Source organism: Polyodon spathula, chromosome 11, assembly GCF_017654505.1.
Source record: "Polyodon spathula isolate WHYD16114869_AA chromosome 11, ASM1765450v1, whole genome shotgun sequence".
NCBI classification, from domain to species: Eukaryota; Metazoa; Chordata; class Actinopteri; order Acipenseriformes; family Polyodontidae; genus Polyodon; species Polyodon spathula.
In genome coordinates this window covers 1,948,850-1,975,433 of record NC_054544.1, presented here as the reverse complement: position 1 = coordinate 1,975,433, position 26,584 = coordinate 1,948,850, and the positions used below count along the sequence as shown (strand labels likewise).

General features: G+C 41.3%; 1 protein-coding gene across 3 annotated transcripts in view; it reads left to right on the top strand.

The window, feature by feature from the left end:
* Positions 1–7,337: 7,337 nt before the first annotated feature.
* LOC121323526 (unconventional myosin-Ib-like) overlaps positions 7,338–26,584 on the top strand; it is a 63,621-nt gene continuing 44,374 nt past the window's right edge. Inside the window, exons 1-3 of one of the 3 annotated variants that reach the window (XM_041264635.1) lie at positions 7,338–7,581; positions 17,673–17,813; positions 21,622–21,737. In XM_041264635.1, coding sequence (XP_041120569.1) covers positions 17,679–17,813; positions 21,622–21,737 — 251 coding nt within the window. In that variant the 5' untranslated portion in view covers positions 7,338–7,581; positions 17,673–17,678. The remainder of the gene's footprint in view (positions 7,582–17,672; positions 17,814–21,621; positions 21,738–26,584) is intronic. The other 2 variants (XM_041264633.1, XM_041264634.1) reach the window with 2 other exon arrangements.

The following is a 26,584-nucleotide window of genomic DNA, read 5'->3' as shown; positions in this document are numbered from 1 at the left end:
CCGATCTATGTCTGCTAAGTCTGTTGCCAACGAGCTTGTAAAGGTTTTTTCCCGGGTGGGGATTCCCAAGGAGATACTAAGCGATCAAGGCACCAATTTTATGTCATGGCTAATCCACGGAACATGTAAGCTTTTGGGAATTAAGACCATTAGGACCTCGGTGTTTCATCCTCAGACCTACGGTCTGGTGGAACGCTTTAATAAGACCCTTAAGAGCATGTTGCGCAGGTTTATTCGTAGTGATTACGGGACCAGCTGATTCCTCCCTTTCTCTTTGCAATCAGAGAGGTACCCCAGGCTTCCACTGGGTTTTCACCATTCGAGCTGTTGTATGGGCAGAGACCCCGGGGCGTGCTCGATCTGGTCAGAGAGATGTGGGAGGAGTAGCAGGACAATTTGACCAATACCGTCTGGTATGTGTTGGACCTGCGCAAGCGTCTTGAGTCTGTTGGAAAATGGGCGCATGACAATTTGCAGCAGGCACAGCGCAGACAGGAGACACATTTCAGCCGGGGGATACGGTACTTCTCTTATTACCCAGTTCTGAGTTGAAACTCTTGGCTAAGTGACAAGGACCCTTTGAGGTTACACGCCAGGTTGGGAAGGTGGACTATGAGATCTGCCAGCCGGAGCGACGGAGAGAGAAACACATTTATCATATCAACCTCTTAAAGCCTTGGTTGCAACCAGAGGCATTGTTAGTGGCGCGTGCAGATGACGTCATGGACCTGGGACCTGATCTTTCTGTGTTGGCAAGAAAAGGATCGGTACAGATTGCTGAGAATCTGACACAAACACAGAAATGTCAGGCTGACGGTGTGGTGGCGGAGTTTCCTGACGTGTTCTCTTCTGTCCCGGGGCAGACTCGAGTAGCCCATCATCACATTGATATTGAGCCGGGGGCGCTAGTTCGCCAGAGGCCGTACCGTATACCTGAACGTAAAAGACAGGTAATAAAAGCGGAAATTGACGAAATGCTGAGACTGGGGGTAATAGAAGAGTCCCAAAGTGACTGGAACAGTCCGATCGTTTTAGTCGATAAGCCAGATGGGTCAACTTGATTTTGCATTGATTTTAGACGAATCAATGAGAAATCGAAATTTGACGCTTATCCGATGCCCCGGGTAGATGAGTTGCTGGAGCATCTAGGCACAGCTCATTTTATGACGACACTGGATTTAACGAAGGGGTACTGGCAGGTACCCCTGACTCCGGAATCTAGAGAGAGGACGCCGTTTTCGACTCCCTTCGGGTTGTACCGGCCAGCCCGGATTTTGGTAAGAGGGTCACCCTGCAGACGGATGCGTCAGAGACAGGTCTCGGGGCAGTGTTGTCTCAGGAGGTTCGGGGAAGCGAGCACCCGGTCCTGTACATCAGCAGGAAGCTCCTTCCCCGCGAGAAAAATTAAAGCACCATCGAGAAGGAGTGTCTCGCAGTAAAATGGGCAGTCGAGTCACTCCGGTACTACCTCTTGGGGCGACATTTCACCCTGGTTACAGATCATGCCCCCTTAGCATGGCTTCACCGGATGAAAGATAGCAATGCCAGAATCACACGGTGGTACTTGGCCTTGCAGCCCTATGCCTTCAGGGTAGTCCACCGAGCAGGAAAGCTGCATCAAAACGCAGACTTTTTCTCTCGGGAAGGCATGGGGGTGTAGGATTTTCGAATGAACAGGTGGTGTCATTCTGAGGGGAAGGATATGTAGCAGGAGGAGATCTGTGCTGACTCTGCTGGAGTGTTCACGGTGCTGCTAGAAGAGGGCGACAGTCGTCCAACAACTGCCTATGAGTCATGGCAGTGACACGGGGAGGTGGTAAAGTAGGTGTGTGGACTTTCCCCCTCTGAATGACTGAGAGACGAGTCTTGGAGAGATTGTTAGCCCTATAAGTTAACGCTCTGTTGTTTCCTCAGGTCTGCTCTTTTAAATGCGCCGAGAGTGTGGAAGCGCTGGTCCACGACCGAGAACCAGTCGGAGAGAAAGAAACGGAGTTTCAGAGCGAGACATTGAGGGCAGGGAACCCTTGGGCAGACCCCTGAATAGTATAGCTGAGCAGGCTAGTTAGCCGACAGCGTAGGACGGTGATCCGGGTCGCACGGGCAGGGGCGACCGGGATATCGCTGCAAAGTGCAGCACCTTTTCTTTGTAGTTTTGTTACTGTTTTATTTTCCTTTTTTCTTTTCACCTTCTATTCTTGAATTATTGTTTGAAGCACCTGCGAGTGCGCTTGCACCCTGAACTGTTTTACCATTATTTGGTATTCCCGTGGTTCTGTTTACCATAGTTGGTAAAGCAGACCATGGACCAACAGCGCCCTCTGCGGGCCAAAAGAAATCATTGCATCATAATAAAACTGGGCACCTGTGCGGTGTTTTCAAGTTCACCTGTCTGTCTCCTGAGTCAGTGAATTACCCACCACCCTTCCACAGTCCTGTTTGAATGATTTGTCTACTTATGCCATTGATTTTATAATGTTGTTTCCTGATGCCTTCTCCTGCCAGGGCCCCCTTGAAAATGAGATGAAGGGTTCTATCCTGGTTAAATACATACATGTGAAATTTGAAAAAAAAAAAGAATTTATTTATTCTAATGTGTCTGGAGTGACTTCCAATAGTGAACTATAAACAGCATGTTTTCCTTGGTGAGTATTGTTGATAACAGACTTAATAAACAGATAATAAAGTAGAAGCTACTGTACATAATCAGAATGTAAAAAGCCACCGAGGAATTCTGTGACATCACAAAGGATGAGTCCGCAGCCTGAGTGCTCTGTGATGTCACGGAACTCCAAGGTGGCTGTTTACAGTCTGAATTATGTACAGTGTAGCTTGTATTTTATTGTGCATAATGCCAGCACTAAAAAAAGAAACACACACAAATAAAATTAAACTGAACTTTTATTTACTTAAAATCACAAATCAAACAAAAAACTACTTTTTTATGATAATGAGTCGCTGTCAGAATCAACCATAGGAGCCGCTGTCAGAATCAACCATAGGAGTCGCTGTCAGAATCAACCATAATTCATAATATTTATAGTAGTGATTGCAGGCTAGTACTGACGTCAGTATTATCCTGTAATCAGATAATTGAGCGCAGGATTTTATAGGGAAATATCAGTTGCACTGGCATTATTGCAGTTTAATGCCACAGTCTGGATAAACTAAATCCCAGAAGAGTAGAAGAGCTATCATTATCATGAAGTCATTATGTTGCAGTATATGTGACCAGTGGAGGGCGACAGAGTACAGTATATATACTGACTGAGTCGGGGAGGAAAAGGAACGTAGTCCTTGTTTAAAATAGGATACAGGACTACATCCCCCACAATGCACTGGTTTGGAATTAGAATAGGGAGTGATTACACCTGGCTCTAAGGTAATGAGGGACACCTGCCTGTATTCAAGCAGGTAGGCATTTAAACAGGTCCAAAGCTATGCGTGAGCTATGTGTGTCTGTGTGAGAGGCACATAGGAAACGCATGTTTACAGACCCGGGGAAAAACGCAATGGTATTGGAAACTTTTGTAATGTGTGTAACTTGTCTTGTTGATAAGTGTTGTGTCCAGGACTTGGTAAACGGCTTAGCTGTCCGATTATTAGTTAGATCTTTCTGGAAGCGTATATATATATATATATATATATATATATATATATATATATATATATATATATATATATATATATATATATAAAGTCTACACCCCTTTTCAAATTGTTCATCTTTTGTTGTCTTATGGCCTGGAATTAAAATGCATTGAATTGTTTGTTTGTTTGTTTTTTTCGTTTATCTACACATCCTACCTCACAACTTCCAAGTGAAAAACATATTCTAGAAATTTGTAGAAAATTAATTAAAAATAAAAACTGAAATAGCTTGGCTGGATAAGTGTCCACACCCCTTGTAATAGCAATCCAAAATTAGCTCAGGTGCAACCAATCGCCTTCAAAATCACACACCAAGTGAAGTGGCCTCCACCTGTGTTAAATTGTAGTGATTCACATGATTTCAGGATAAATTCAGCAGTTCCTGTAGGTTCCCTCTGCTGAGTAGTGCATTTCAAAGCAAAGACTCAACCATAAGCACCAAGGCGCTTTCAAAAGAACTCCAGGACAAAGTTGTTAGAAGGCACAGATCAGGGGATGGGTATAAAAAATATCAAAGGGCTTGAATATCCCTTGGAGCACAGTCAAGACGATTATTAAGAAGTGGAAGGTGTATGGCACCACCAAGACCCTGCCTAGATCAGACCGTCCCTCCAAACTGGATGACCGAGCAAGAAGGAGACTGATCAGAGAGGCTACCAAGAGGCCAATGGCAACTTTGCAAGAGCTACAGGCTTTTACTGCTAAGACTGGTCAAAGTGTGCATGTGACAACAACATCCCAAGCACTCCACAAATCTGGTTTATATGATAGGGTGTCAAAAGGAAGCTATTACTCAAGTAAGCCCACCTTGAATCCTGTTTGAAGTATGCAAAAAAACACTGGTCTGATGTGGCAAAAAGTTTTGTGGTCTGATGAAACTAAAAAATGGGGAATTATTTATTTTAGCACACTGAGGCATTGTAATGGGCTCTGTTTATTACACATGCATTTAATTATATAAAGCAATAGATACATTCATTTTTGGGTTCAAATAAAATAGTGAAAACAAAAGTTCCTGAATTGAAATTGATTCATTTCAATGGGGGGGGGGGGGGGGGGGGGGGGGGGGGGGGGGGGGGGGGGAAGTGGGGAGGGGGGGGGGGGGGGGGGGTGGGGGGGGGGGGGGGGGGGGGGGGGCACTGCCAAAGTAATACACTGTATGTTCACAAAAACAAGGTTTGATTTTTGCAGGCGATGTTGTAGTAAAAGCACACAATGGGGTGCATATTTTATTTTATCTCTCAGAACAAACAGTGGTATATTTCACATCAGTGTGAGAAACACTTTACCCCACAGGTTGTTTTTTTTTTCCCCCTGCTTGTTGGAAACGGTGATTACAACATAAAAACAAATTATTCTAAACCCATAGTTTTGTATTTTATATTCTTATGTTCAACTGGTCCCGAATAATCCATAATACGTTATTTATTGTAGCGTGCACAGGGGAAGGCAGCAGCAGGACTGGTAGGTGTGTTAATCTGGTTACATTATAGATTATATATATATATATATATATATATATATATATATATATATATATATATATATATATATATATATATATATATATATATAATATATATATGTCCGTACTAAGCAACCAACATATGTACATGTCTAAGCAACACAACAGAGCGGTTGTACTGTGTACCCCTGTGACCCCAGTATGAGAATAGACTTTCTGGAACTGTTATTCACAAACAAACTAAAACTCAGGAATTCTGGAAAATACCTCAATAGTGTTTGCCTTAAGGAGATGGGAAAGTCAACCCTTATCAATGACAGTAACTCCATATGGTGGCAAGAGAACCGCTGGCAATGTTTGCAAACACAGTAAAACAGAAAAGGACATGGAAAACCAATGGAATTTGTAGCGTTTTAATGTGCAAAATCATGCCTTGGAATTGTCGTGCTGAAGAGTGCGGTGCATTTCACAATTTTTTTTTTTTTAATCAAGGAATCTGATCAAAGCTTTGTTCAAAGTTAGGGCCAAAGTACATATTACAAAAAATCAAAGGTGTTTCGTAGAACTCTTCAAGCTCATTGGCAGATGCACAAATGATATGAAAGCTGTACTCTATACACTCTTCCTGCATAGTCGCCAAAGCATGGCTGGACAATTGAAATCACCGCGTCGCAGACGCTAATGCCGGGTGTTTTGCAACCGTGCTGCACAGCTGAGCCTGGGGTTTGCCTGTTATGGGCTGAGAGAATGCTGCACCTCTTCCCCTTGTGATTCATGCAGTGGGCTACCCCCTGGGGGAGTGCGGGTCATCACTGATTTACGTCTGACATGAAAAGGAAGAACATACCAAATTTAACAGGCAAATGTGTAGCTTTCAGCCAGCGGAATCCAGATAGCATTGCTCATCCTTTTCAGTCAGGGATAGCAGTTCATGAACTCCTGTTTTTTGAAAGAGGTAAATAAACCATCTGTTAATTTGACAAAACTAAAACCAGACAAAGTGGTGGTGCATTTCAAGACCTCTTCATGTGTTGTGTATTCCACTGCGTAACAGTCATTTCATTTTTCTCCTTTCAAAAAAATTGGAGTTATTTTTAACTCTGTAGTTGCGAGGTCAGCACGTCTCTTATGTTGATGTCAGTGTAATTAATACTTCAGCCGCTAGGAGGAGATCCATTACAGCATCCCTGCTTTGGGATTATTGCCTCCTAGTCGATTATGTCATTGACTTTTAAAGATGTAACTGTAGCAAATAAGAACATGTTTTATATGATTATTCATTGTCTGTTACTGTAGTTTTTAGATAGATGACTACATATGAACTAACTGTTAACTCTAAATAAACAATATGTGTTCACTTGTTATTAAACTGTATAGACAAAATAGCTGCACTGTTTTTATTAGAAAGCTTTGCTGGTGTCCTTAACAGCATACACACTAGCTAGGGTGCTGTCTCAAACCTTGCGCCTCCCCTGGCGTGCGATGCAGTGACCTGAGACCTTGTCTCCTGACTACATTTCCGATCCACACAAGTGCCTTCGTGTTCCCTCAGCGCTTCATACTCCCCTGTATATGTGAACCCTTGCGTGTGATGAGACTGCCTGTCATCCATCAGAAATCACTCTCCATACGCATGATTACAATTACAATATTCATTAAGTGGAACCTGCATTTGTTTCAGCTCTTTTGCAATACAAATACAGTTTTATAATATAAAACGTGTTTCTTCTACCCCATGAAAAGAAGAATATTCACGTTAGGAAAAAATTGCTTGAGAGATTATTTGTTTTTCTCCAACTAAAATAAAATTCTTCTTCTTCTTCTTCTTCTTCTTCTTCTTCTTCTTCTTCTTCTTCTTCTTCTTCTTCTTCTTCTTCTTCTTAATAATAATAATAATAATAATAATAATAATAATAATAATAATAATAATAATAATAATACATTACAAATGTCCTGTATTTAATAAAAAGGATAATAATTATAAGAAATGTTTAGAATTACGTGATCAAATGTACAGGACTGTCTGGATTTGAATACCTAGTGATTGTCCCGTTTACGAGGAGTCTATGTTCAGGCGGTAAGTCCTCACGTTGACGCCGAGGGGCGCTGTTGCCTAAATGTTTCCAGAAGGACCAGCTCAGAGGAAGGATTTGGGAGCAGGGAGTGCAGGGTACGGGGGCGTGGATTCTCTGAAGGTGATGAGCACTGAGGGGCAGGCTGGTACTTTACCCAACCACTCCCTGCAAGTCCCGTCTCCCTCTCCAATCCATCACTTTCGAGGCATTGTCTCGGAGACTCGATCTGGATGAAATACACGCACAACGGCTTTAAATCAACGGGGCTGGCGGTCCAGTCCTTAACTCTCTCCCGAGTCCAGTGTTGTTAGCTCAGACATTCACACCGGGATATTACACGTTCTTTTTAACAGGAGGAGACCAAAAGCTGAAACCAAGCGGCAAGACTGAAAGGTAAACGTTCTCCCGGACCGGTTTTTGTGTTGGTTTCGTTTACTTTTGTTTTAGTTGTTGCACCGGTACTGGTCATTTTTGTGTTTCATTTGAAAGAGTAGTTGGGTATGTTTGTAGTGCTGGGCAGATGGTGCGGATTGCCTTTTGTTTAAATAAACCCTGATTTGAACAGTTTAGCTAGTGCGATTTAGCCACAAAGATTAAACTGATCAATTGTTTCGCCACAAGATGGGGAATGATAATGAGATTGAATGGACTGTGTTGCTTGTGTCCACAATGCAGTCAGTCAGTGCTACGCGAGTCTGTCTGTTTTGGGTAACTATTAAGTGTTTTGTAACATACTTTTCACCAACTAGTGTTGTAGTTTAAGTCTTTACATTGCCCTTGCTGGATAGTCCAGTTTTATTGTAGCTGTGCATTATGTTGTTAATTGTGCAATATTCATGGACTTTGGTCTGGAATTGTTACAGAACTACAATTGCGTTCGGCCGGTACTAGTATCGATTGAAGAAGGGAAAGGAAGCGTGCGGGCGGTTCCCTGACACATGGCATGTATAATATTGCTTTTACTGAACTGTTAAGGTTTGTTTATCCTCTTCGTGGATGCTGGTGATGATAATCGATATATACTACGATTGTTTATTTATGTTTTTGGATTTTTTTTTTTTTGTAAGTTATTTGGTTTTGCATGAACAGGCTATTGATTGTCTCATTTGATTTAACGGGACGATGTGATTGAAAACAGATGTAGGAAGGGTACAGTGAAGCGCGCACTAGTCCCATGCATTGGTTTTGGGTTGGTTTTTAACTGTTAACGCCAGTAGGGTTTAAAATGTGGCAGGACCAGTAAATTGTGCATGTGAGTTCGTGGACGCGTGTTGAGAAACTGCTAGGTGACCGCGATCACATGGGTCCCCAATGCGTGTACTAATGTGGGTAAGTTCGCCTCCCTCCCCTGATGTGTGTGTGTGTGTGTGTCTCTTTATTTTATATATATATATATATATATATAGTCGTAGCATCTGTGACCTGAACGGAAATCTGTGTTTTTCCTAACCTCCCCCCCAGCCCCCGTCACTTTTTAAAATAGTAACATGCTATATGTATTTAAGTGACGTAGCCACGTTTGCGAGTAAAGCACTCTAGTACCAATTCCCTGGTGGATTGTGCATCCTGGACGAGACCCCAAACTGAGTGCAGCCGAAACCACTTCAATTTGCTTTGTTCACGTCTATAAGTAATTGTGAGACTTTTGAAGAAAGTTTGCTCATTTGTACTGTTAAGAATATTAAACTTTCCATCGTATAATGACGGTGCTGCAGAGTATTATAAAAACAAAACGATTGTCTCCACAAACGTGCATTGTAATGTGGCTTGGTGTTTAACACAGGAAAGGACAAACATGTTTCTTGTGATTTATTTTAGAAATGTAGTTTGGTGTGTGTGTAGCTAGACAGAGCTTGGATATTCTACACTGTTTCGGTTCTCAAAGCGGCATAGGTCTGCAGGTTCCTGGAGAGCTGCTCCAGGACCCAAGGTTACACCATTCATTTATTCCGTCAGGGATTGATGACGCAAAGCAATGTAGGGTTGTTATACTTTACTTAACACTAATTGTCAGGTGGTCCTTATGAAGTAAGCAAATTCCAAATGCCTGTAACTGCTGTGCAATGGGTTTCTTTAACAAGCTGCCCTTTAACACAAGGGCCTTTGTATAAAACTAACTGGAATCGACTTCTTTGGGAGATGCTGTTAACATTCATTAATTGGATAAATGCTTTTCTTAAAGATTCACTTGCATTTTTATTTGATTTAGTACAGTACCACAGCTAAATGCATTTTTTGTTGGGACTGTGACAGCCCATTAGTTCAGTTTAACCTCGTGCTCCCTTCAGAGAGTAATGCCACTTGGCAGGTTGTCAAGTCAAAGCAAAGGCCTGCAGATTCAAACCAGGGGTTTTATATTTCACCTTTGTGAAAATATTTATTTGACTTCTTTTTTTTTTTTTCATTGCTGAGTGATTTAGTATTCTTGAAAGGCAGTGGAATGATGCTTCTAGCCAAAGCACACTGTCAGTTATTACCTCTCTTTTTGAAGAGCTAGCAGTAGTGTACCTTACCATCTTTTTGGCATCTCTTAGCATTACAGCAGTACCACAGCAACTAACAAAGTAAAGAAATAATTGCCCAAGCTGATATTTCCAACATGAGCGTTTGAGTTCACCAGCAGTACATGCCAGTATGTGTACAGCCCTACAGAGCCCAGCTCCCTTTTAAAGTTTGATCACCTTTCTTACAGAACGGTACTTGATGAGCCGTTCTTGCTGAGCCCATAATTAACAAGCAACCCTTTTCTTGCTGTTCAGGTTAGGCTGTATCTAATTACAAACAAGTACTCTGAATCAGTAATTGCATGTGACGTTGATGGTGTAGAAGGCTGGGTGTGTGTTTGTTTAGAGAAGCTTGCATGTATGCTTGCTCTGGAAATAGATCCACTGCTTCAGTCTGCTAGGCTGTCAGTCTGTGCCTTTACCCTGTACTGGCTCTGATGTGTTTTTAAAGGTTCTTGGTAAAATGTGACTGACGTCTTTTAAAGCTGTCCAGCATTAAATCAGTCTCTGGCTGTGCCCAGGAATATATGTCTGTCTACGTGGGGTCTGAATGCTTCTTTTCAGAATGTGTAGCCTGCAGAAGTTGAGGTATTGTACTACCTTCAAGGTAAAGAAGATTCTCATTCCAGTTTTCATTTCACTTGTATAATATCAATGAAAGGTAAAACTCAAGGTTGTTCAAGTGCGCATTCCTGATAAAAAGCTTTGATCTCTTTATAATAAATAACCTATGCAGTTAAAGCATACATAATTATGAATCACTCCATGTTTTTTCCACAACAGGGGACTTCAAGCAGGGAGCAAAGTGTTCTTATTTTAAGCAAAATTCCACTAATTTTAAATGTAATTATATAGCCAAATGTTATCCTACAATTAATGCTCAGTGTTTAGGGTTGCAGTTGGCGATAAAACGGTGTTTGTCATGCAAAGTGTTATGCAATACATGATCTCGAATAGCTACCACTGACACAAGAATACCGCTTCTTAGAAGATTGATATATTGATCTTTTTACTATTGTCATGTCTGTCACGCTATCAATAAAGGGTTCTCCATTAAGTAGGTATTTTGCATACTGTCTGCAAATGCCCATTAATAAAATTGGTATTGATCTACCATCATTGCCACAACATGGACTGACCTACTGAGACCCAGTCATTCTCTCTGGGTTTGGACCTCAGGTTCTTCAGCCCTGTGACTCCCTGAATTTCATATTGGCAGCCGACTCACTAGAAAGGTATTTGTCTAAAGTTACCCAAGCCATTGTGTTTCAATGGTTTACGCAATCATATGCAGTCTGGAGTAACAAGTGAACACTCCCAATTTCATAGCAGTTTGAGATGTTAACTTTGATCCTAACTGGTCACACCTGAGCTTAATAACCTCTTAGAATAGAGCTCAGCTGTGGAGCCAGCTATGGTTCAGACAGTTTGCAATGGGTGTACTAACTCAGGAGTGGTCAAAGTGGGCTCTTCCACTCCCAGTCTGTTCCAACCCTGTGCTAAATTGCTTAATTGAACCAATTAAACCTCCATCCAGACCCTGAAGTAGATCATGATCTAATCGTACCTGTTAAACCTGGAGAGGAATGGCCCTCCAGGTCCGTGATTGGACACCCTGCTATAACTGTTACTCTGATATATTATTTTTTTCTGGTATTTTGTAGTTGCAGAGTATAGGTGTGTATAGGAGGCTGGGTCTTTATATTGGTATATGGAGAATATCTCCATACATCTTCATGTAGAACAGGTCTTTACATTTAGATCGCAACGATATGTTACCAGATCAGAATAGCAGGTCTAACAAGCGTTTTTCTATGGACGTTTTGTTCCTGGAAGTGTAGAATAGTTTCAAGGCGTGCTTCGGGGGTGAAAGCACTTCATCATCCCACAGCACTGAGTTCACTTTGCATCCGTTAGAAAGACGCCACCTGAGCCGTAAATTGTATGCTGTGGAATGTTGGATCAGTTGGGGTCTGACTGTCTAACACAGAAAGTGAATTGAACTTTGTGTTGTGGATAAAGGTGCTTCACCTGGGTCACAGTGAAAATAAAGATCTATAGCCACAGGGACCTGTGAGAATGCTGTGCAAATGAGAACCCCAACAGACAAGCTTGTTTTCTCCTCTTAAACTGGTCCTGTTCTAAATGTTTTTCAGAAGTTGTGCGCTGGGTCTGCATTGCTGTTAGTTTGTTCCTACAGTGACGCACCGTGGCGTTTGTGAACATGTAGGATTAGTGGCCCTGGTTTTCTAGGTGTAGTGCAGCACTGTCACAGTGTCGGCTTGCTTTGACAGATTCTGTGCACACTGGAAACCCCCGAGGGCCTGCAGTAATGGAAGGTGTCAGGGAGGTAACCATGGCAACAATGGCTGGCCAGCTGTGCACCTAGCGCTGCCTATCTTGCAAGTTGACAGCGGTGCTATTGGGAGTGTCTCTGCTCAGCACCTACTGTATTGGTGTGATTGTATGCTTCTGAGAATTACATGGACTCCCATTATAGAAACTGCTGAATTGTATTTATTAATGAAGGTACAGTAATCATGGTTATGGATCACAGTTGATACTGTTTGTTGTGTTTACGGTAATATACGAGCACCCAAGACCTCAAACAGTCTGCAGGTGTCAGTGGGGAATAGAGTTATTATTTCTTTAAATCTCCACCCACCTGAAGAAGAGACTGTTGAGACCTTGAAAGCTAATGTAAATCTACACATAATCTATTAAACCGCATGAACTCCAAGTAGAGTTTCAACACTTTTGTAGTTTAAACTAAGTGCATACTTTCCTGTAAACCACTACAGAGTGTCAGTCATAAAACGTGCATAGCATGGCATTAAATTGTTTAAATGGTTCCTTGTAAATCAGGACTTTTGTATCTGCGCTGAGTTAGTGTTGAAATCTGTTCTTATAGTGAAAGAGCAAGTTTAATGCAAACTTCCATTCTGCCTGTAGATTGTAAGTTCCTGATGTGGAAAGCTTAGCCGAGCCAGTAGCAGGTCTCTGGATTGTCTGCTGAGTTGGATAGAGTCAGATGTGTAACCATGTTAAATATTAACTTGTTTGTGTAGAGCCAGGAAATTCATCATGAGCGCTTGCCTTCATTGTTTTCTGTTAAGTCCCTCCTAGTACTAACTGTATTTGTGCACACGGTTTCTAGAAATGCAAACTCTGTGCCACTGATCCCTTTCTGGGAACTTCAGTGCCAAATGCCTTGTACTGTACTGTCTTTAAGAAAAAAAGAGCCTGCAAATGGAGACAGAGTAAATTCAGTTAGGAAGCATTAAGTTATAAATAGTTAAGATAGTTTAAAAATGGATGGGCTTTTCCAGTCCATTATATTCCATTGCAAGACTGCGTTCTGAAAAGGTCTTTTGTTCAGTCCATGTTCAGCTGAGAGTGGGTTAAAATAATGTAAGCACTAGTTAAAACAAAGCCCTGCAATGGAAGAGTCAGGTTTACAGCAGCACGTGAGATCATTCAGAAATACTGCCCTCTGGTGAGGGGATGACAAGCATTTCTTCAGTTCCAAATCCTAACATTGTTACTGTCACTCCCTCTCAAATTTAAATCTGTTTTTTTCATCTTGATTTGTTCATGTGGTGTTAGTGTTCAGTTTTGAGTATCTGACAGTAAAAGATCAGTACGTTATTACAGTGAAGCCTCATTGGCTGTACACGTGATCATTGGCTCTGTATCTGCCGTTCACCAGTGATTTGAAAAATGTATGAGCAATCCGGGCAGTTTAGCAAGAGGTGTCCAAATGCTGTCATGCCTGGGGGTGAAATGCTGTCATCCTCGTGGGGGGGTTCGTTTACAGTGAGGAAGACTTTGGAAAATGTATGCTGTAAAAGATTGGGCTTGGCGCCAGAGATGAGGATTACAGAAATAATTTTCTACTCCAGTGCTTTCTAAACCTGTCCGTATCCAGGGGCCAATGTTAACAGCACCGGGCAAGCTGGGCTAGCAGGATGGGGAGGGGGTTAGAACTGACCAGTTGCCCCTGATGGGGAACAATGCAGATTTTGAAAAGACCCAGAGTAAAAATAAAGAGCGTTCCCATTTCTCAGAATGATTGGCAATGCGTTTGATCTCAACTAGAACCTGATGGAATCCTGCTCTCCTCATGTGACAGATTTATGGGGTAAGATTTTCTTTACTGGCTCCCCTTTCGAACTGTGAAAGTAAACTTGGATTTGATTCGCCCTCGAATACAACTGAGTGTTCCAGTTTGGGTTTGTAGATACCTTGCTTTGCGGTGGTCAGGGTACCAGAAGAAAAAAAAAAAAGGTAATGCAGGATATGGAGTAACATTTAATAGAACAGTTATTCACACAGGTTGGTTAGTGGCGGGGCGTGCGAGTTGGTTAGTGGCGGGGCGTGCGAGTTGATTAGTGTTGGGGCGTGCAGGTTGGTTAATGTCGGGGTGTGTATTAAATGGATGACACATTTCCTTGGTTACCTGACGGCATGAGAGCATGGTGTGTCATTAGAATTGAAGAACAGTGCATTGTACTCTGCCTGACTCTTGTGTAGCACTATAGCCAAAAAAGGCTTCATATACATCCTGGTTACATGCAAACTCTGCTCTGCTCTTGACATCTGCTCAGGAATGTGGAAATCAGGTTGTTGTTTTTTTATTTAATTTTTTTTTGGCAAGTCCCCACAATGAGAAATTAGTAAATGTCTCTATGTGCTACAGGATGTGCCTGCTGACCTCAATTGGAATGCAAACCACAATGACGTCATTGAGATGTGAGTGTTGTTTGAAGTGATGTAGCTATGTACACTCGCCCTCTTCACCCTTTTTTTTTGTTTTTTTTTAACATGATAGGAAGGGATATAGTAGGTCCCAGCATTAATGACTACATTTGATTATTTTCAGCTGCATCAGATTGTAATATAGTTAGGGAAAGTGACGTGCCAGTGTTTGGCCAACCTGACTAGATCCGACCTTTCAGTACGTTTTAAACCTTCTTTTGTGCGTCTCATTGCAAACACACACACTTGTACCTTAAATGGTTAAAAAGGTGAAGTTTGAGGTGTAGTGGATTAGGTATACAATTTATTTAAAAATGAGTCTCAAGTCGCCCACCCATATAAAACAAGATTTTATTTAAGAATAAAAAGTAATCTAATATTACAGAAATGAAAGGGGATTGGTTAGAGATAATATACAGTTCACTGATTTCTTAGTCAAATGATTATAACAACCACAATATTATTAGCATACATGGTTAATATACAAATATGGCTGATCACACAAAGTGTCTACTTTGCATTAGTATTTTCAATACTCGTTTCTCATTGCAATCAATCATATTTCATATCAAAATACACAAATTAATTAAACTTCCCATTCAGAACGGAATCCAACATTCCAATAGCTAATTTATTGAATTAGTTTTACTAATCTCAATTGATTATTTAATCAAATTAACCCAGAAATGGGGCAATGATCAAATTCTCTGCATTTGAGGCAACTCATTTGAGTTACACATTAACAAACAAAATACATTTCTTGCACACTCTAAAACAGGAAGTTATATTCTATTCCTAGAACAATTTATCCACTAACTTGACAACATTTGCTACAGTTAATTTCTGGAGTCATGACTTGTTTAATATTTGATTTGTTGAATACTTCTCAGACATACTCACAGTTTAACGAGAAAAAACATTAAATTGCAACTTTCTCAAAGTTTAAACAGTGTATAATACTTCAAGCAATAACCTCATTTGACTGCACTCTGAGCTGCAGAGGTCGAAGTCAAATTCGGTGGTCTTGGCTCTATTCCCGATATTATAATAACTTCTTGTGGTCTCATTATTATTATTATTATTATTATTATTATTATTATTATTATTATTATTATTGTTGCTGTTATGGTAATATAATGTTACTCCACAGTTCTGCAGTGCTCAATTTGAGCTCCTCGGTAGTGCTGAAGCTGACGCAGCGTCTCTTGGGTTTCTAATTTCTGCTGCTAAGTTTTCCAGCCTCTCTCTCCGTGACACTTTCCTAAAGTACAGGTCGGTGGGCTTAATGATTTATTATAGAGGACCATTTTGAGTAAACCTATATAACTATGGGAAATCTGCGAAAGTGGGGATGGGTGGTGGGATACAACTGTGATTGCTTCTCTCGTTATACCCCACGTTCTTTGTGTTAAGGCCCCACTTCATCAATGAAACTGGAGGTCCATACTAGAACTAAGCACTCAATCAGACATCGGTGTATGTATTTAGTCTGGGGTGGCGGAGCAGAGCGGCAATCACAAGCAGTGGAGCGGAATGGAAGAGTGAGCGGAGCGGAGGATATTATGAGCGGTGAGTGGAATTTTATGGCCGCTCCGCTCACGTTCTCTGGTGTGGAGCAGCATTGCAGACTCCTGTGGTTGCTGTGCAAACCCATAGCAGCGGCTGCTGCAGTACAGCAGAGTAGCAGTGTTTGTCGATGTGCATTGATGGAGCTATTCCCTGATTTTCATCTTGCAGTACTCTTTCTTGATCCATGCAGGGCACACATTTATGAAACCCAAAAACCAGTGGTTTTAATTTGATAAACTAAATCCAGGATTACTGTCTTCCGATACAATACAATGGCATGATGTTCCCATAGCAAGCGTCAGGCCAGTTGCAGAACAACCAAAGTACCGCATTGACATGCAAACAATAGGTAGTGATGTATGCAAAACATTTAGCCCACACTAAATCATATTTGGTAACATTAATTGAGGCCATAGAGAGGAGTTTGTAGACTGCTTCATTGAGTGCCTTTTATCTTGGAGGAGTAGCACCATTTTCTAGCAGTGCTGGCTCTAATGGACACATACTTAATCTAGTTTCTTATCATATACTCCCCTTCATCTGAACTCCCACTAGTCCTTGATGCGGTTCAGTTGAAATCTGTGAAATACAGTAAGGTTTTGAAAGATGAATAAGTTACTAATACACTAGGTGCTGTTCATGATATACCCCAAAGGCAAATAAAAACATAATTAAGCCAGTGATTTTTTTTTTTTTGTTGTCGCCGATCTTCATGCCAGCAAACCAGAGTGGATTTGAAACAGTAGTTCACCTCTGTATAACCCAAGTGCTGTTTCCTTCACCCCTTCCCTGCTCACAGAATCAAGTGTCTGAATCCCCAGGGTGTCGGAGCCTGATACTCAAGCAGGAGGTGCACAGTAATAACTGAGGTTTGCACCAATGCCCCTGTCTATCTGTTTCATGTTGTCTCAATGCAAGGGAATGTGGAATTGTATTCCCTTGGGTTTAGCAAATCTTGTTCTATACTCTTAAGTACATAATAAAACACAGCCCCCTTCTCTGTTTGTAGTAAGAAGTTTCTAGAGCAAAAAACTTTGAAAATGTGAGATGTAATTAAAGTAAATGTAATTACCAATGTGTTAGGCATTTCATCGTAAACAAAGCTCTCTTCCGAAAGCATCAGTGACATACTCCTCCACTATGACTGTAAGTTAGAGCTCATGGCAGCATCATGACCAAAGTCAACTGTATGCAATTTCTTCTAAAAAAAAATGTAAATTTGACATTTATGCAGACGGACGAATGTCTCCATATATGTCACTTGCTGTTACTCAGTAGCCCTTGCGTTTCTGAAGTTTCGTCACAATTGGATTTGCGTTATTTAAGCAGTGTGACATGCATACAGACAGATAGATCGCTTGCATACATACACCCTCAGATTCTGATAGCATGCAGCCAAAAATGTCCTTGGCAAATTTCACCACATTTCGCTGCTTTGTTTCATATTTTTGTTTTTCTTGCACAGTGTTAGACAATGGACAGGAGCTAAAGCAAACAGCTTCATTAACATTACGCTAAAGGCATGAGTTCGGTTTAGTCCAGAGTTTGTACATGACAGGAGGATTTATGCTAGTTTCTTAGTTTTGGTTATGATGTAAGTGTTTCTTTTGTGCTTAATGAATTGACCTTGGTTTTCATTGTTGTTTGTTTCAGGGAGATATGTCCAAGATGGAGGTGAAAACGTCACTTCTCGACAATATGATTGGGGTGGGGGACATGGTGTTACTGGAGCCCCTCGCTGAAGAGTCTTTCATAAAGAACCTGAGGAAACGGTTCGACCACAACGAGATATACGTGAGTTACACTTTTGCATTTGAAATGTTCCATGGATCAGGCTATAAATTTGGCACAGTTATTTTTGGTACTTTTTTTGTTTTTGTTTTTGCAAATTCACGTGCATGCCCTCCATGACAAAATTGTAGCCTTAGTCAGGGATCATGTAAATTAAGGGAAAAGTTTTTTTTTTTTTTTTTTTTAACAAAATTATGTAAAGCATTAGTAAGCAATCTGCTGAAAATATGAAATTGTCCAACATTGTGTTATAAAAGCTGTATGAAGTGTGCGCATAGATCTTGCAAGTGTGCTTCGTAGCACTGGTAACTAGAAGTAAAGCTGTCGGTAAACGACATGCAGTTGCTAATATCAGAATTCCTTCTAGCTGAAGGGTTGGGACGGCTAAGCCATTTTTCCAACAAAGTTGCTCTTTTATTTGAACCAGGCTGCGCAAAAGCCTTCACTGGTTTTCTTTTACCAGCTCCCTGGTGACTCCCTAATAGAGATTCCAGCTCCCTTTCAATAGGATGGGGCTTCTCCCACTTATCTTCAATCAGGAGCAGCCACAGTCTCACATGTTTTTGGCAGGTACAGGAATTAACCCGGTCCCTCCAACCACCACGAAAGCACCCCCACTATTTACAGACAGGGCTCTGCCCTGCTACAATATATTACTGTTAGTTCGATTTCCTTCATGGCAGTGATGTTCCGTTGAATGTCCCATTTTATTTACCTTATTTCCTTGAAACTAAAATGGAGGTAGAGGCACCGAGGGGGGGTTATACAAGACGTGCATGCTGCCATACAGCAGTTCAGTGGCTGATATGATAAGCACATAATCTTGCCTGTTGAAAAGAGAGAAAAAGCCTATTGCCGTCCTTCCCTATAGATTGTGCCACCCCTAGGCAACACTTGCAGATGAAGAAGTCAACAACATGCTTACTTTTATCTGCCTGTGAAAGAGGAGGCTTTATGTGAAGAATATCTTGATTTAGTGATACATAATAATGATAATAAATAATAAATAATAATAATAAATAATAAAAATAATAAAAATAATAATAATAAAAATAATAATAATAATAATAGTGTGGGATGCCAAGAGGCAATGTATTCTCTGTTGCACAATTCACATTCTCTCTGACTAGACAGAGGCATCAGAACAATTAGGGAAATGAATACAGATGCTTGATATCTTTTCAAAAGGTAATTGTTTAACATTGGTTACAAAGATGGATTTACATGTTAATTGGCACATACATCTGGGCTATTCCATGTCATGCACAAAATGTGTTGACTCGACATTTATGGCATCCTTGAAAAAGTGGTTTGTAACAAGGAGGTCAGACCAGTCTTGTTTTCTGAGATACCTACAGATAGTTGTTTTTTTTTGGTATCAGATGTTTTTATCAAACGCTTTGATTTGTGACTTTAAGCAATTTAAAGAAAACCGGTTGATTGCAGTCTTATCCTCTTGCTAGGTTGGATGTGCAGTATACTGGACACTGCTTCCCTGGGTTAGATCCAATGGAACCCTTGCTAGCAGTAAATCAACAAGGAACTCTGGGAGTCTTTCCACTAGTGCAGATTGCTAGCAGGTCACATGGGTAACCAAGTTTGAAAAGAAGCTGTTCAGCCAGTAGCTGGGAGCTAATGATGCAAGTCCTGCCGCAGTGTTTGTTTTGATAAAGCTTGGGGCTGGCCATTGAATCCTGGCAAGTTGCAAACATGTGCTGAAAACACAGACTGAAGCAGATAATGGTTCGCTTGAAATGATCAGAATGGGGAGCAGGATGTTGTGACAGGTCTCGTGACAGACAGGGAATTATCAACATGATGGAGCCGCTGTTGCTGGGGGACCACAGGCTGACAGTACAGGAGCTCATCAGAGACACCAGCAGAGCAGAAGACATGTGCGTTTGACTGCCGGCATGTCAACAGGGCTCCCATTTACTCCACGGTTTCCTTGTTTTGGTTTCTTTGACCCCCTCCTCAGTCTTGTTTCATGGCTGAGTGGGGTTTCCAATCCCCTGCTTCCTTGTCTGTATTTTTAACCCTTAAAGCTATTGAAAGATGGTAACACATATAAAAACATAGTAAAATATTATAATTGCAGCAATCTCATAAACATTATTGACACACTGACAGAGGAGGCAAGAACAGAAGTGCCTTGGGAACTCATCTTTGCTGATGATTTGGCACTGATGGCAGATTCAGAAGTAGAACTACAGGAGAAAGTGTTCAAATGGCAGATGAGTCTGGAAAAGGGTGGACTGAAAATGAATGCAGAAAAATCTGAAATAATGGTAATGGAGAGAAGAGGAGATACTATGACCAATGTTGAGGAGACAAATGGAGGAAAACTGAAACAGGTTGATGGCTTTAAATACCTTGGATCAGAACTGGTAAAGGGAGGAGAAACACTGGAGGCAGTAAAACAAAGAGTGAAAGATGGATGGAACAAGTGAAGAGAAATAACTGGAATAATCTGTGACAGGAAAATTCCCAGAAAGTTAAAGTGCAAAATGTACAAGACTGTGATTAGACCTGTACTACTATATGGAGCTGAATGCTGGGCAGTTGGAAAGAGGGAAGAGAACCTGATGAGAAGAACTGAAATGAGGATGTTGAGATGGATTCTGCAGATTTCAATGAAGGATAAGATCAGAAATGAAGAAATCCGTAGACGATGTAGGGTGGTGGATGTGGTTGAGAAGATGCGAGAGGTGAGGTTACGGCGGTATGGACATATCATGAGGAGGGACGTTGAGGAAGTATCAAAGAGGGTAATGGAATATGAAGTGGAAGGTAACAGGGGAAGAGGCAGGCCTAGAAAGAGATGGATAGATTGTGTGAGAAAAGATATGGAGGTATGTGAAGTGAGTGAGGAAGATGTGCTCGACAGAGACAAGTGGAGAAGAGCAACCAAAGCAGCTGACCCCAGGACAGTCTGGGACTAAGGCTGTGAAGAAGAAGAAGAAGAAGAAGAAGAAGAAGAAGAAGAAGAAGAAGCAGCAGCAGCAGCAATCTCATCTCAAACACTTAACGTTACGCAAAGTCTGAAAGCATGTTGTCTCTCTCGCTCTCTCTCTCTCTCTCTCTTTCTGTGAAACTCTTCCAGTAGTTTGAGAATAATGGGAGGCTATAACTGTGCTGCTGAGTGCCTCAACCTGTCCCAAAAACTATCAAATACAGCTTTTTTCTTCCCATTGGGATTCCAATATCTATCGATCCCAAAGCCGAGCTCTGATAACAGGATTCACACCGAAGTGCCCCCTGAATTCTTGACATTGTTGCATTAATTTAATTTCTTACAGGTCTTCACATTTGAGAAGTCCAGCCCTTTCACCAGGGCTCCTTCTTTCAGTGGCGCATTAATGTGAAGAAAATAGCAATTGGAGAGTTTCGCATTGTTCTTTCTCTTATGATGTTTGCTATAGGTAGGACGAGTTAATGAGTTATATTAGCATTTATGTATGTGATGAAAATGAATAACGGGTAGAAAAAGCATAAACTGCAGCGTTAGATCGTGAAGGTTGCTGTAACAGACAATTACTATTGCAAGCAAGGCTTTGAATGGTAGAAGCTATCATCTGTGCGCAGTGAACTGAAATCTTTTAAAATCTTAGTTGACAGTTAACCCAGAATAGAGGGTAGGAGACACTTTACACAGAGAGTTGTTGGTATGGTATGGGTTGATGCAGAATCATTGGTATCCTATGAGATCAACCAGTTCCTCTGCTGGCCTCCTCCTAGTTAGTCATTCTTCTTGTGTTGGAGTGTGTTTAAGGGAACTCTAACTAATCTGTCCTCCTCTCTGTCACCACAGACCTACATTGGCAGTGTGGTGATCTCCATCAACCCCTATAGAGCTCTGCCCATCTACACTCCAGATAAGGTGGAGGAGTACCGCAACAGGAACTTCTATGAGCTCAGCCCTCACATGTAAGTGCAACACACCTTGCATTGCTCGTCGGTTTTGTGTTTCTTGTTATTTTGGAGGGGTTCAGCATTCACAGCTGAATCATTTTGGAAAAGATAATGTGTGTAAAGCATAACGATGGATTACGATAATTGCGTCATGATTTTATTTTTACCAGTAGCTAATGGGCCAGTGCAATCTGAGACAATGGAAACAGTCCGAGCTCCAGGCTTCACTGCCTGTCCTTGGAGCTCGGAGTGCAGTTTCTGAAGAGTGACAATGAGAGCCGTTCTCAGTGACAGATGTGTCCAACTGTTTGTTTTGGCACTCTCTTTATAAAGAGGATGTTGGTGTTTTTCCTCTATTGTGTTCTTTTATTGGGAGCCAGGGAGCCAGCCCTGACGTCACTGTCCAAGCATGTTATTCTCCTGTTAAATTCTGGGATGCTGTCCGTCTCTTTTAAAAAGCAGGGGTCAATTCTCTGAGCTTTGTGGCGAACCGCAGCAGCTGCTGTTCTCGTTATTATAGCAGGGGCTCAGAGGGGTGGGTTTGTACGTGAGAGAGGAGTGGTGAAGGATGGGGGCATCAGCAGTTTGTGATGCAAGTCAATAGGGCATCTGTGCAACCACATTCAGTCAGTGGAATTGAACCTGATTTTACTTCATTGATACGCTGGATATATGATGTGCTTGTATAATAATGTACAGCATGAGCTGTCGCTTGACAAAGACCTATTGCAATGTTTACTGATGTCACACATGCAGATCAACAGTATCTGAACCTGTGTCCTATTACTCAGAAGAACAGTAGTGTTGTTTTTTCCCTGAATATTGATTGTACAATGCTTTGCCAGATTCAAGTGCAGTGTTGCTGGTTAAAGTTTATAACCCTGTTTTTGCTGCAGTTTATTACCCCTGTGTTGCCAAGGAAGCTTGCTGTAATAGCTGCCATTTAGTGGTTCCACCTGCTAGGAATTGGCGTACATCTTACAGGAGTGATGTGTTTAAGGGCCATGGGCTAACAATGAAGCATTTAAGCTGTTCAATTACATGAGTCTCATGTAAGCATTTATTTTACCTGGTATTTGTTTAATTATTCATAAGCGTATACTTGTATCCATACTTTGCATACATTTTAAACTTGACAGATGATATGTCATGGTTGTGTGCGTGTGTTAACCGTGCACCATATATTTTAAATGGCGAGCTAAAAACTTTAATTATAGCTTATCTTTTTGTAATCTGTTAATGTAAACATGGTTCTTAGTTTGTATTATTGGGTTAATGAGGTCATCCTCATTGATATGATTCAGAAAACATGTGCACTGTGTTAACTGGATTACATCGAAGCAGTAAATACACTACGTGCTTTGCTCTAAAGCCATTTTCATATCTGTGAGGTGAACAGATATGAAAGAGGAGAAGTTCAAGCAGATATTTAACTAGGTAAATGTGTACGCAGTGATCAAGGAAGAACATCCAAGCACAGTAATAACTACACGCGTTTCTTCAAAGCCGTTTCATGTATTAGTGATGCAGGTTATTGAGTTGAAGTTCAAATTTATATTTAACTATTGAAATATACAGAGAAAACCCCAGGCTTTAGTGATATTGCTATGGCTGTGTCAGAGCTTTAATACTGTTCTTGTCTAAGATCACAACCATATACCTAACACTGCAGCTGGCAGGGAACTGGCAATAGTAAGATGTTTTAAAATGATCTGTCAGGCATTCATTAGCTTCAGGTGTGTTTTTAGATATTTGAAAGTCATTATCAATGTACAATACAGCGGGCAATCACGAGGGTATCATCAATATGCAGTACAGCTGGCAGGTACGAGGGTGTTATATTATATGTATACATACATACATATATACACACATAACTGTTTGCTGTGCAGTAGTTTATACCTTAACATAATGGCTGATTAACTTTTACACAGAATAATTGTGTCCTCATTAACTGTGTTTTTGTGAATAATCAAGGTCCAGGCCTGTATATTTAAGTCTCTTCACAGCTCATGTCCACATGCACTGGAGGCACACTGGCTGCTTATTGAAACACAGCAGCAGGCTTGTATCTGACATCCCCTCTTGAAAACAAACACCAGGAACTGATTTCTTAACACAAGTCTCCTAAGGTCAAAGGTCAATGGTCATTTCGACGATGAGGGTGCAGTGCAGATAGTGATCTGCTGTTTGAGCTGGCCAGTCAGGATCTGGAAGAGATCTTGGCCCGAGTTTACAAACCTGGGGGCTGAAGGTAAAAAGTGTTGGACTTTGGGCATGTGTTTTTGAAGCCTGAAGGACACTTTTATTCGGTGCATTGTCAGAAAGGTTAGGAATTTAAACACTCTTTCAGGGTTGAGGTCAATTCCTGATTTTCAATTCCAATTCCTTCAACGGTACTGGAATTGATATTTTGGAGACATAATTGTTGGGCTTGTTCAACTGCCTTTAAATGCAATTAAAGCCATTTTAATGGACTAACTATGATTTTAAATTGAAGTAATTTGCCACTGAGAAGCGTGTTTTAACATAATGCAGCCAATTGCAATTTTGATCCATGATGTGTTGGAATTGGTGAAAAGGGAAGTGGAATTGGGAATGTGTTTTTAAAAGGAGTGGGGAGTGGAATTGGGAATGTGTTTTTAAAAGGAGTGGGGAGTGGAATTGACCACAACCCCGCATACATTCTTGTTTCACATCAGGGCGTTTTCAGTGCTTTCAGGCTGTGTTGCTCTATTTATAAAAGGGTTGTTTTGAATCCCTGTAATTTACTGTTTTTGTTTGGCACTTGCCATATAATTACATTTTTGTATCTATTTTTTCTCCTTGTGAAGCATTCGGAAATAACAAGGTTACATTGAAATTGCTGCTTTCGTTCTGGCTGCTTGCAATGGTCTGATGTGCAATGCATTCATTCAACCTAATAAGGAAGCACGAGACTCTCTCTAGTGAAAGTTCCAAGAAATTTTACTAATAAGAAGAAAGGTTCAATGCTGTAAATTACTTTAGCACCAAAAGTGATCACCCAGAGAAGGACACGACTTGTTTGTTATGACGTCATTCTTTCAGCTTGCTTGAGGGCCCTCAAGCTAGCTAGACCTCATGTTGTCGAGCGTGCCCACCCCCAGTCCAGTTCAGTCGATGCCAGCTCCTGATGTCGTGTGCCTGGGGCAATTGGTGGCTGGCTGTTTTAACATTGCCAGGCATGGAAGTAAAATTACTGGTGCAGTGTCAGAACTAGCAGCACTGTGCTGAAAGCCTTCTATTATGAAATCAGACAAGTAAAACAAGGGAGGGATGTGGCAGTTGCCTGAAGGTAGGTTGGACTGTGGAGGGGGGTTAGAGTTATGGTTAGGGTTAGGATTAGGATTAGTCTTTGTTGGTGATCCTGATACAAAAGTTCAGAATTTGTTTTTCCATTTAACAAGACTGGAGCAGCTGATCTCTACCCCCCCTTTGGTAGAAGCCACATGTGTTACACATTTATTGCCTTTCCCGTTTGTATCGTCGCTTAACATTTCAACCAATCGCAGCGTGTTGGTGTTTTTGCTGATGCATTACCGGTTCCAGAGGCAAGTCCAATTTAAACTGTAGCCAGACCAGATGAAAGCTGCCACAGCTATTAGACTGCTCACGCTGATGGTATTTTCAGTCAGCTTTTCTTACTTCTAGGTGGAAGTGCCGTTAGTGACTTCAGCTGCATCTGTAATTGACTTCTCCAGTCGTCCATCCGTCCGTACCCCCCCCACTCCCCCCCACTAAATTGTAAATTGATGTAATAAATTGAACGGGGGGGGGGGGAGGGGTATATACCCTCTTTATTGCAGGGTACATTGAACAGGGCACTTGCTGAAACATGTGTCCATCTGACTTTGTTTCTTATCATTTTTGCTTTTTTTTAGAATTCTGGTTGAGCCTTTTTGATGCTGTGGATGATTTGTTGCACAGCAATTAACTTTGTAGTTAACCTGCATGAAACCTTTTAAACGCCACACATTTTTTTTTTTTTTTTTTTGAACAGTCATCATAAAACACCCCCTATGCAATGACACTTTTTGCATTAGTTGCTATGGTAACCCATATTTTAAACTGAAAAAAATGAGTGCATAAATTGAGCATGATTCACACATTTTATCCTGCAGACCTGACACCTCTGACGTAGGACTAGGGGCGGATCTTTCCCAGGAGGTAGAGGGTGTGGCGCATTTGGTATTGTAAATTAGCAGGAAGCTACTTGCGTGAGAAAGACCAGGTATGCTCTAATCGAGATGGAATGCCTAGCCATCATAAAATAAAAAAAATGAACCTGAAGTTTCTGTGCGCCTCTGTGTGTGTGGGCCCCGCCGCACACATGCATTTTTTGTGAAATGTTCTAAAAACGTAGACCTCGCATGAGCCTCAGTTCTGCTGGGGACTACGCTATAGCATAATATGCGTATAGGCTAATCCTGCCCTGGGGAATTGTAAAAGTTTCCAGCTACATGATGTTGTGTTAGAAGAAAGTGAGAGAGGCATTGTTAACGTAGACATGATCTTTGTGCGTCATCCCAACTAGAGTCATGCCAATCAAAGCGTTACTCAGATAACACAGGTATATGGGAGAGGCTGCTGGAGGTGCCCTTGAGAGAAGATGAGACACAATCGTGAGATCTGGCGTCCAGGCGCTGGTTTACAGAAAATGTGTCTCAATTACTGTAGGTGCTGTGCAGGGAATGTGGGTCAAATAATCCTACCATATTAATAAAGCGTAATCAAAATTCAAATATATTTATCAGCAAACTACATAAAGGCAGCATTGTGGTTCAGATCAACTTGATAGAAGAAAGTTGTGTGAAACCAAAAGAATATGCCATTAGTGCACA